Source organism: Leuciscus leuciscus (assembly GCF_965113295.1).
Source record: "Leuciscus leuciscus genome assembly, chromosome: 8".
NCBI lineage: Eukaryota > Metazoa > Chordata > Actinopteri > Cypriniformes > Leuciscidae > Leuciscus > Leuciscus leuciscus.
The window spans coordinates 19,217,746-19,230,174 of NC_138732.1; the positions used below are offsets into that span (position 1 = coordinate 19,217,746).

At 37.1% G+C, this 12,429-nt stretch overlaps 1 protein-coding gene across 1 annotated transcript; it reads right to left on the reverse strand.

The window, feature by feature from the left end:
* Window positions 1-577: 577 nt before the first annotated feature.
* On the reverse strand, window positions 578-12,385 carry cul4b (cullin 4B). The gene is made up of 20 exons (XM_082177390.1): window positions 11,376-12,385; window positions 10,411-10,526; window positions 10,222-10,325; window positions 9,549-9,618; window positions 9,329-9,402; window positions 9,034-9,196; window positions 8,108-8,197; window positions 7,444-7,526; window positions 7,297-7,364; window positions 7,063-7,181; window positions 6,768-6,960; window positions 4,511-4,615; window positions 4,298-4,408; window positions 4,121-4,206; window positions 3,920-4,027; window positions 3,705-3,818; window positions 3,449-3,554; window positions 3,077-3,249; window positions 2,837-2,989; window positions 578-1,759 (listed from the first exon to the last, which is right to left on the reverse strand). Exons 1-20 carry the CDS (start codon window positions 11,830-11,832, stop codon window positions 1,664-1,666), a joined length of 2,589 nt encoding a protein of 862 aa, XP_082033516.1. The 5' UTR covers window positions 11,833-12,385; the 3' UTR covers window positions 578-1,663.
* Between the last annotated feature and the right edge of the window lie 44 nt (window positions 12,386-12,429).

The following is a 12,429-nucleotide window of genomic DNA, read 5'->3' on the forward strand; positions in this document are numbered from 1 at the left end:
TTTAAAGGTTTTTAGAGACGATGTTCTGGATATCTCTTTTATCACCCCATAATTAAATGAGAAAATTCAACAGACAGAAAAAAGAGATAAATGTTCACAATGTTTTTAGGAATAAAATGTTATACAAATTAGATAAATGATATGCTATATGAACTCCACATGTCCAAATAGATAAAGTAAAGGATAATAAAATTAGCACATTTAAATGTGTATTTTGGATGTTTTCTTCCCAGTATAGTCTCAAAAGATGGTATGGAAGCAAAGTAGCCCAAAATCTCAAAATTGACCAGTGCATGAAAGAACAATGATTTTATCTTAAGTGTCTTGCCTTAAGCCAAATTCAATATTCATCTAGAAAATAATTTTTAAAAATCCAACAATGTTAAGTTTTGTATAGTTATTACTAGTTAAAATACCTAACATTGTTCAATGTATTTTTAACTTAATGAAAGACCACCAATTTATGATGTCTGATGCTTCTTTGGTTCATTTACCCCCGTTATTAAGAATCAAGTATCCATTTCTCATCATCCAGTATTTTTAGGAAAGATCACAATCACTGATTAGAGGGACAAGGTCATGGAAACACATACAGTTGTTTATTCTGAGGCAATAAAAACAAGCATACTTTTTCCAGACACTGGACGACTGTCCACTTTAGTATGATTTCTCAAAACACCACTGCCAAAATTTCCACAGACAGATCCAGTGATGCCACACAGAGGAGCTTCTCAGTAAACAGGCCTAATTCAGAACTTAAGGGATATATAAACTTGGAAACACTAGGATGATAAAATGGGGCTGCTGTGCTTGTTCGGAGTTTCCACAGAAAGAATGCAGTTGCAATGTAGTCGAGTGTCAAACATCAAAATTGTGTGTAAAATGTATATACAAAATAAACAAGAGGAGGAAATGTGAGAAGGTGTAAGCAGGGAGGGACAAAAATAAGGAAGATGTACAAGTTAGTGTTTAGCAGCGTTAACATTCCTACAAACAAAACAAGTGCTTGGTTTTATCTAATCTTGGCACATACTGTGAAATTTCCAATCAGCCTCAATTGTTCCATTTATCAATAAATCACATTCACAGAACATAAATCGCTTGTGAGCAATCAGCTGAACCTTCTTTTCATTGTAAAAATTTATCAAACATTGGCAAAGAGAAAACCTGTTTTCAATGTTCATACACTGGTATCCAATACAACACTGACTGAATAAACGGGTCAAATTCAATCAGTCTGGTTCTGGTTTTCTTTGCACATGTAATGTTATGATATTTTCATGGGTTAACAATGAAGAAAAGAAGAAGAAAAAAAAACACAGAGACAAACAACAGCCATGGAACTGAGTCTGAAAATAAATAACTTTTCTTTTTAAGCTCAGGATAGTCCAATTCTTAGAAGCATTGTAACAAAATAATTTTGTATTGTTTTTTTATTTTTTATTGGACATTCCATTCTGAGGGAAATAAAACACACCCTACCCTGTCAAATCCATGAAGAGAAAACTGATTCAGTTGTTGGTCACTGTGGTGATGATGGTAAAGTGAACAAAAACTGGAACAAGAGGTTCCATGTGCTAAGGGAAGTAAACAACGTCACTGAGAACATCCTCTTCCTGTCATTTCTACCATCCCTCATCATCCCCTCTTATTCTCTCTCTATCTAAGCCACATAGTTGTATTGATTGGGATTCTCCTTATCCCTTTCCATGTAGTCCCTGTCAATAAGTGACTCTATCCTCTTCTTCAGATCAGCAGGCTGCAAAAAGATGAAGCAAAATTTAGTGGCAGTGGCATATGTTGTATGCTGCGAGTACAGCGAGTCTTGGGCTAATTTCCAGTTTTAGTGAAATTAAGAATATTATTTATATTTTCATAATACATCAAATCTTGAGGCTAGAGAGAAAAAAGATTTATCTGTCAAAAATGTAAGTGTTGTCTAAATGATTAGGACAAATCATAACTTAATTTTTTCCCTTGACCGTGATTATGATTATTTTTGCTAAATAGAATTCACGTTAAACTGCATATCATATTCATTATGTAGGCTTCAGATTCCACATCAAGCTGAAAACGGTGTTCCTGTAGTACTTCGTTGCATTTATATACACTACCATTTAAAACTTTGGGTAGGTATTAGGTATGATTGTTTATGTTTTTGAGAAAAAAAAAGCCTCTTATGCTCACCAAGGCTGCAAATATTTGATCAGAAATACAGTAAAAACAGGAATATTGTGAAATGTTACTGCAATTTAAAATAACTTCTTATAATACCCATTTTACTATATTTTGTGATAGCAAAGATGAATTTTCAGCATAATTACTTCAGTCTTCAGTGTCACATGATCTTTAAGAAATCATTCTAATATGCTGATTTGCTGCTCAAGAAGTATTATTTATTATTATCGATGAAAACTTTTGATAAATATGAAGTTTGAAAGAACAGCATTTATGAAATAGTCCTTACTGTCACTTTTGATTAAATGAATGCATTCTTGCTGAATAATAATTTCTTTGGGGGGAAAAAACAACAACTTTTGAATAGTAGTGTATAATCATTAATACATACTTGCCCCTCTTAACAGCAAGAAAAAAACTGACAATTAATGTGCAACATGCTCTTATTATAATGCAAAAAGCTGTCTACATTGTACAATAAATCTTATTTACATTGTGTATACGACTTTGTGTTTGTTGTAGTATTCTTGTTTTGCCTGGCTTCTCACTTGCAGTTTATATTGGGTACAGTTTATATATTAGCTGCACAACATCTATTACCATGTGCCATCACAAACAGAAGTGAAACTTAACTGTGCAAGCAAAACTGTGATCTCACCTTTACTGGGAATTTAAGTTGGTTGTACACCTCAGACACCAGAAGATTATGGCTGAGAGTTTTCCTCATCTTCATGATTCGAACAATGGCAGCATCGATTTGGTACTGACGGTCCTGGAATACTCTCTCTGTAGTGCTGGCTTGCTCCTCCACCTATGAGGTACAGCAAACAAGGATGAGACCAAGCGCCCAATACCTTTCACACAACAGCAATCAAATGACAGGTGTGCAAGACAGTACCGTTTCTTTCATCTGGATCTGGTTGATTTTAATTCTGAAGAGTTTGTGTCTGAAATCATCATTACATGAGAACTTGTCTCCATCTTCCACGTCTTTACTCTTTGGGGTTTTGGTAAGGACACGTGCCTTCCCACAGGCCAGTGACTGCAGAGTCCGCCTCAGCTCACCGTCCTCTGCAAATATGAGTGTATTTTTATTTATCTGAGGTTCTTTAGTCAAATTTGTTAAACACTTTAAAAGTTTGTAAAAGGCTGTGAGATTTTACTATGAACAAAGATTAACATTAAATGGAATGGTGTCTTTTAACAACAAGAACACAAATTTTACAAGACAAATCACAAGACAAAGCTTGCTCGTCACAATTATCCATACCAATGCCTGTAGCCAGTTTAATGTCCTCCAGAGAGAACTCCTCCCCTTCATTAAACATAAGCAAAACTAGCGTCTGAAACAGAGACACCTGCAGCTCTTTTTTGCCCTGTGAAAACCAAGAAAAAAGTATTTCTGAGAAGCCTTTGGAAGAAGTCATTTTCAATTAGTTAAATTTGTTTTATATATATATAATGATCAGCCACTGATAGCCTGCTATTCACGCCCAGTTGCTATTTTCAAAATAAAAATGTGTTACCTCTTTGAATTCTGCCTTTAAAACACAATGTCCTAACGTCGACTGCCACTGTAGTTTCCGTCCACTGTGTTTGCCAAGGTAAAACGTTTTGAAAATCTCCTGCAATTTTACCATCTGAAGAGTAAAGGGTATTAAAAAATATATTATTTATTGTGTTTAAGTAACAAAGAATATCTGATCCAAGCTCCCATTTTTCAACATTCATCAGAACAGACCTCTGGAGGCAGATGCACTTCCATGGGGACATATGTTGGCCAATAACCCATGGTGAGGATGTTAACCGTCAACTCGATGTTCCCAGGAATATTTTGGCATTGCATGTGCTGAGGTGCAGATTCAAAAAGAGAGATTTAAAAGATGCAACTAGACAAAAAAGAAAACCGAAATAAAAGAAAATAAAAAAAAGATATCATTACTTGTTTGAACTGCACCATAATATCTTTTGACAGCTCCATGTCCTTGAACATTCCTTCCAGTTTACTAGTAAATGCAGCTCCACATTCTACATGAAAAAAACAATTCAGTTTGTTGAAACCTCTATGACATGATGGTGTGGTTTAAGAATCAAACATGAAAGGAAAAATGTAATTTACCATGCTTCAGTTTTGACAGCATTGACTTCTCTGCATCTACAGAGGCACTCTTTCCCACCAGTAACCTCTTCGCTAAGTCTTTCTTGTAGAAGGCCTCAAAAACATCTTTCCCTAAAAGAGAGAAATGAGAAAGTCTATGAAGCTTAGACAGTGGTTTAATAATTGAAAACTCTCTAGGCCTTTGGAATAGAGCATTCATTTTAAATGTATTACCATAAATGAACCTGAATATGATCATTATCTTGTCCAACATTTTCTCGAGTTCCTCATCAGTTGCTTCTTTGTTCCCAGCACGGAGCTTTGAATCCACATATTTTGCTACGGAACATAAAATCACCACATTAGTGAATATTAATATTTGTCTTGATCCAATCAGCTACAAGCTCTCAATCAAATAAAAAAACTCAATAGCTATGTTTCCATCTACCTATTATTATGTGCAGTTTTGGATATTGCATTAAAAAATGCTGCATGGAAACACCAAGATGCGCATAAACTTATGTGCTCAGATGAAACTAGGGATTTCAATTTACATAAATTCTCATAATCGATCGTTGTTTAAATTAACGATCAATTAATCGATTAATCCTTAAGCAACCAACATTTGTATGAAAAAGCACCGCAGACGCACAAGTAAACAGAATACACATGATGCTTTTGCAACATGTTTTTGATTGTAACTTTGCGAAACATTAGTAAACCATAGTAGATCGCATATCTTTATTTAGAGCAGGTGGTCTAGAACGAGTCCAAACACAACATAAGACAATGCCTAGATCACTGAGTGACATGACAAGCGGCTTAGCTAAAGCTATAGGACTTCTCATCCACTAGGATCTTATTACTTGTTTATTCTATGTACTTTTATTGTGGCCTTTACACAAGTAGTTCTTATGTTCAGTAAAATCACTTATTTCAGTTTTTTTGGACCCTTGGTTAATTAAGTTTTGGAAATAAACGGCTAGCCTATCTAATCTATTGCATGGCTAGAATACATTAGGTGTGTTTGACTTGAAGCGGCACTGCACAGACCAATCGGTGTAGGACATCAAAGTACCACGAGAGCGATTAGAGAGCAGATTGCGTAATACGTAACTACGGCACCCTTGCTTGATTTTTCCACGCGTACCTTCTGCATGTGTTTTGCTCATGAGCTACACGCACCTCCGTAATATGGAGGTAAAGTACATATTTTGACCTTGCTTAATCAACCATCAATTTTTATTGATTAAATTACTTTGCCTCAATAGAGGATGTGATTGGATAACTGAACTAAGCAGTGGACCAATCGCATTGCACAGCATCTCAAATGTTGGTTTCATCATTCTGGAATGCCTGAATCAAAGTCTGTCATCAGAATAATTTGGTTTAAATCCCACCCAGAAGTGTCTCACATGATTGCATTCCCAAACACCAGGCATCCAGACGAATTTTGTCGGCGTACTCTTACCCCTTTTCCACCAAGGCAGAGCTGGTGCTGGTTCGGAGCCAGAGCCTAGTTTCAAATCGGTTCTTTGTTTTTCCACCGCCAAAGCACCAGCTCCGAACCAGTAAAACTGGTTCTTAAGTAGCACCAAATCATTGCAGGGTCTAGAACGGAGCCAAGAAAGAACCGCTTGCGTCAGAGGCTGGGGGCGGGGTTACCGTGGCCAACAAGACTGAAGAGAAACTTGTGACCGCCATTTTTAAATAGCAGCTAGTCGAGCTAATAGCAGCTCAATTATAATATCCGTCTATGTAAGTTACGGCGAGCTGCAAGAACGCGTTGGATTCGCCGTGTTTGGATGCCGATTTATTTTCGCAAACCCATGAGCATCCATAGTAACGCAACGTCTATTATTGTTGATGCCTTGTTCGAGATGCATCGGAGCAGCGTGGACCGATCAGAGCTGCGGGAGTGTTTGGAGATCATGCGACTCCTTCTGCTTTTTGATCGCTTTCACAGTGCTTTGATTTCATGTGCTGATCATTCTGCGAGAAGCCGATGCATCTCGAACAAGTCTGGTGTGTTTGTGTTTGGCGCTGCCGCACTAGCGTTGCTGGGCAACATGATACGTATGCAGTGACGTAAGATATAGCTCTGTTGTGGCTCTCTGGCCGGTGGAAACGCAAACCGGTTCTTAGTAAGCTCGTCAGTCGAACCAACTCCGAACTGACAATAGCTCTAGCTCTGAACCAGCACCCGGTTCTTGTTGGTGGAAAAGGGGTATCTGAGACGCAAGTCATTTATGATGTTGGAAAAAAAGCCACAGTGGCTTCTCTAATTGCAGCAACTTCCATTTGAATTACAGATATTTTGCGCCAATTTCCCAGGAAGTGACGATTTTGTTCTCTTGAACACATGGGATGGGAATGCTGCTTTATTCGTAAATGTTCATGTGATAATCCAATTTGCCCAAAAGTTACATTCTCAACTTTTGGATGGAAACATAGCTAATGATTGGTGGGAAAACAACATTTGTGAACTGACCTATGAGCTCTGCAGGTTTGTTCGGCCGTTTGTTGATAAAGGTCTCGAAGGCCTCCTTCATGCCATTTACAAACTTCTCGTTCTTCAAGAAACAAACATCGATGATGTGATCGACTTTATCCTTGAAATCCAGAAGCTCCTGAACCATCGTCTTGTCTTTCTCTGGGTTGATTACAATTGTGCTTCCAAAGACCTGAGACATAAAAAACAAGACTTGTGAACCTGAATGTTCAAATAATATACAGATGTGTTATATCATGGTTTTGTTAGTCATCTCAATGTATCCCTTGCACACCTTTATGTACTCAACCCAATGTTGCAGCAGAACCTGGACGCCTCCCCTCACACGACTGAAGAGCTGATACAGCAGAGACAGATCCTGAATACGGTTCTCATCCAGCAGGTTATTTAAACCTAGAGTTTGCCAAGAAAACAATCACGAATGTAAATCGCTTTTAATTCTGAGGAATGGTTAACCATTTAAACAAGAAATACAATGTCATTCATTTTCATTCTATGAGGGTCATACCTTTCTGAAGTATTGCAGTGAGGTGTTCTCCAAGCAGTTGCTTTTCAACTGTGGCAATGAGGGGTTTTCTACAAATTAAGATAATAAACATTCACATCTAATTTTCCCAATTTAAGGACTCATTAGTCATATTCTCTGCATACTTACTGTGTGCTCTGGTCTAAGTAAGTAATGACTCTGTCTGCCTCCTCTTCCAGACGTTTGTTGACATGATGGAGATACTCTGGCACCTGAAAAACAAATATTGGGGGGATTAGGGGATAAATCTAATTAAAAGTATAGTTCACAAAAATATCTATTTGGTGAAACATCTTCAATTACATCTTCTTTTTTTCATACAATCACAGTTCCCAGAGAGCAAAGCAAACAGAAGAGCACCATTAAAGTGGTCTGTGTGACTGGTAAATTCAAAAACATTTGGCTACAGAAGACAAGAACAAATCACCTGGAATACTTAATGTTTTTTGTCTTTTTTGGAACTAAACAGCCCGTGGTCACAATAAACTATGACTGTATGAAAAAAGATTTTTTTTGGTGCGTGTGCATGTGACTGCGTGCGCACTCATTGGGATAATTGTAAATGCACAAACACAGACAGAAAAGACATGCCATCATGGAAATAAGATAAATAACATATTACTTAAGGACTATTTAGTTTGTTTAATAAAATAAATTGTAATCTGGCGCTATAAAGAAAATCAAATCAAATTTACTTGACCTTCAGGGGTGGGGGGCGAGCCATTAGGGAGGGGGGGGGGGGGGGCGCCCCCCTTATATAATGGTAGGGGAAACACTATGATGTGAAACTCACCTCTCTTTCCTGCATGAGCCTCTGGCCCTCTGCAGCATACAATCGATTCGTCTCCTCCAGAAAGCGTTGTTCAAATGAATCCTGATAAATCTGTCATAAAAGGAGCAAAGGTGTGATTACAACAATAATAACACTAACAGGTTTGGCCACACAATTTAAGGGCTGAATGATATCAGGGATCAAGACAAAATCTCACAAGAGCTGTACAAGATTTGCCATTGTTTTGTTTCACTTACAGAAAATCAAATGAACCCTGGCCTGTAGTATTAAAGTAAACAGCAATTTTTAAGTAAATTAGTATAATAAATAACTTTCATTAATGATTTAAAATATGATACATGATCAATGCAGAGTTTAATTTTTTTTTTTAAATCAGCGTGTGACAATGTTGATTAATACTGAAAATATTTTTTATTAATCTCTTGGTTTAAGAAAATAAAAGTTGTTACAGTAAAGACATAACCTTGTAGATAAATGGGACAGTGTACTTTGAGGGTTTAAAACAAAAACGTGAATTATTAACACTTACATTAATACGTCCCTAACATTTTTTTTATTAATACGCATAATTATTCCTAATATTTTGCATCATATACTACTGTTAAGTAAATGTTTTGTTAAACATTTGTGAAAAAATTTCTAAGGAAAAGTTAACATTTAATATAAATCTAAATATTTCATATTTCTAGCAAATATTCAAATACATTGCCAAACTAACCAGACTGTACAAAATACTTTATCATTGCCTGTCATGTGAGAGTTAATATGGTTACTTTATATGGTTATTGCATTGAAATTGAGCAGGCAATAAGAAATACAAGTAAACTCCTTACTTTAAGTTTTTTGCACTTAAATTATTATTTTTCAAAATGATGCCATAAAAGCATCATAAACCCGGGAACATTCATTCGAGCAGGTGACCTAACCTGCAGATCTGACAGCATGCTCAGAAGACTCCTCAGGAGACTGCGGTCTACGGCCTCTCCACTCCGCTCTCTCTCAATAAGAAGCAGAATTCCATCGATTGTCTTACTTTGCACCTTCAGGTCGCTGATTATATAGAAACGAAACAATTCCAAGCCCATGTCCCTGAAGACAAAACACAAGGGTATCTTTAATCACCAGAGGAAGGAGCAGCAAAGCACTGGTAGTAAGTAAAGACAGCAAGGGTGACAGTGCCAGCGTTACAAATTCAGTATATTAAATTCAATGGACACTTACCAGATTGATGGCAGCATTGAATTTTGTAAAACATATGTGCGATCCAAAAACAAAAATATACTCCTAATCATGATCTACAAGAAAAGACAAACAATGTTTTGTATAAAAAGCATTTTTGCAAACAGGTAAATAACTAAACATAGGAGCATTTAATACAAACGACAGCTTTCAACTTTCATAAATGTAGAGAGGAAATAGTCTAGTAGACTACTTTACTAACCATTTGTCTGCAATGATCTTGCCAGCATTTGTCTATTTTCTTGAGGAACAGAACACTGTCTAGGGCATCCGTAGGACAAAGGTTAAGTTAAATGGCAACAATTATGATTAGCAGTCTATATCCAGACAGTCCTTATTATTTACCAGTGACTGAACTTCTCATAATTTTCTCAAAATGTTTCCTCATATTTTTAGTTCATTTGCACCATGCCATCACTGTTGTTGTTTTTTAGCAAAAGTGTTGATGGAGTTCATATCAAACTTTCAGCTATTATTTAACATTACAAACAATTTTGGTGTAGATCATTTTAAGAAAATGTTTAATGAAACATAAAAGCATTATATTCTTTTTTAATTGTATTTTTTTTATCAAATAAATGGAGTCTTGGTGAGAATAAAAGACTTCTTTCAAAAACATTAAAAAAAAATCTTACCGACCCCAGACATTAGAAGGTCAGTGTATAATGTGTTTCTAATAAACGTATACATTTTTTGGTGGGGCCATTATTAAGCTACATGGCGTAGAAAGGATAAGTAAAAAAAAAATCTAAACTTTTAACCTGCAGAAAAATAATCTTCATGTTGAGCCCTGGTTCATGCTCTTTACTTTCACTCTCTCAACCTAAAAATACAGCAAGAAACTGAATATAAATGTGTAGCAAGGAAAAGGATATTCTCTGAACTGGTCAATCTGTGCCTTGATATGGTCTTCACAGACCACTCTGAGCTGTTTATAGAGCTTGGCAGATATCTTATGGGAGCACAGGTTTTCAACAGCCTGGAAAGACAAAAGGGAATAAAGAACATTATATATAATATTACTAAATGACAAAACAAATATATACATAAAACACAGAGCATACCTGATAGAGCTCCTCTAGATTGTACTTAATTGAAGTGCTGTTCTGTATGGCCTCTACTGCCTCCTTCAGCTTCTGCCAGGTCTCATTTGTGTAATTCTCTGGTAATTTTGGCTTTTCTGATAAAGTATAACAAAAGAAAAGGAGGTGTACTGTTAGCTTGCATAAGAAACTAAATCTGGTTGTGTTTCAATTACGTGCAGGTTTTGATTTGGTTTTCACAAGTGATATACCTCCATAAACAAATGCAAATTACTTAGTCTATATTTAAGAGCGTACAGATCAAAATCTGGTCTTATTCATGACAGCAGCACTTCCTTGCATAAGATAAGTTGTTTACCACTGTATTAGCTGTATGTCTGACACAATTGTTGTTTACTTTAAGTATATTAAAACAATAATTAAAATATGCAACATGAGTTTAAAAATGATGGCCACTGAGACTAAATGTAAAGATGCAAAATGACGTATAATGTTGACGATTGGCAATGATGAATACTACTGAAAATATTTTTGACATCCCTCAGTTTAAAAAAAAAAAAGTTGTTGTAGCAGTTTATTTTAAGAGTGTAAAAGCAGAAACATGAGGTTGGTGTTTTTGTTAAAACATTTACATTAATACTTCCTTTAAAAAAATATTAAATTAAAAAAAATTACTGTATATATGAAAAATGAACATAACAGGAAAGAATGTTTACAAACAGTTAGATGCAAAAGAAACGTGTTTCAAGCAGTCAGATTTTGATAGATGTCTATATAAAAAATATAAGTGCGTACTAAAAGATGGTCTCAGTCGTGACACTAGCATAGCATTTTTCTTTTATAAGCCAATTATTCAAGTTGTATACTATTGCATTAGGTACTGGGCATCACATGTGCGTTTGGTCAAAGCTCGTCAAGTTGAGAAACTAAAACAAACACTGCCTGTTTACAAAGAAGAGGAGGGGGACCAACGATTCTTCACCTACCTTTAAAGTTCTTGATAACAAGTTTCTTCGCAGCACCGGGTTTACTGTTGGAGAAGGTGGCGGAGCCCGCAGACTTGGTCAGTCCGTTCGCATGATGCCCAACACCTCCAGTCAGGAACACATTTCTCGCCTTTGAACACGATTCGGCAGGGTTACACGACTCCTCGGCCATCTTCACATCCAGCCCGATCAAATCCAGCGGGTCCTCGAACCTCAACTTCTTCTGGATGTGCTGCTGCAGCTGCTGTGAACTGGAAGAGCAGGACGTTGTGGATGAGGAATTACAAATGGCTTTAGGAGACGAAGATATCGAATCAATATCTTCCTTTTCTGAACTGTTAATTTTCCTCTTCTTAGAAGACGTTAAACTACTGTCGTTGTGGACATCAGAAGCTACCGGTTTGGGCTCTTGGGCTGGCGGTGGGGGATTAGGGGAAGGTAAACCTGTTGGAAACATGAAAAAAGAAATACTAAATCAAATCGCTAATCTACTAATGCTACGATCCCGGGTTTGGACGCTTTATATTCCTTGGTCTCGGTCGGGGGAAGTGCAACCTCGCGGCTCCGTGTGTGTGATTAAAGAGAAAAAGAGGATAAAATGAGAAGTGCAGCCCCACTTGGACCCTTCTCTGCTCTTGTTATTGCCAACAGAGGAAAGATGGTTGAATACTGCTTCCTCTCGCTCGAGCACACACTCCGGCGCGCTGCACAAAGTCCGTTGGATTACAAACTGCTTTTCGCCGAGGGCTGTTTGCGTTAAAGCATTCTTCTGAACGCTGTGTTTCTGCTCGGGAAATAGGCTGGTATTTTCGGTTTGAGGACAAGTCTGCGGGGAAATAGTAACTTTTCTAAGAGGCGACGCTGACCCGCCGGAAGTACTTTCGACCGTTGCTGTGCGCAGCTGCTGTTGAGGCGCGCGGCCTGACGTTTCCGATCCTCCACCAGGGGGCGCCAATTCATAATGCGCAGTCCAGTCCCCAAACTCTCAAAAACACCTGTAAAAATAGTCCTATTTCACTCAAGACTGCCTTAAATTACAATAATGTTTGTGAAT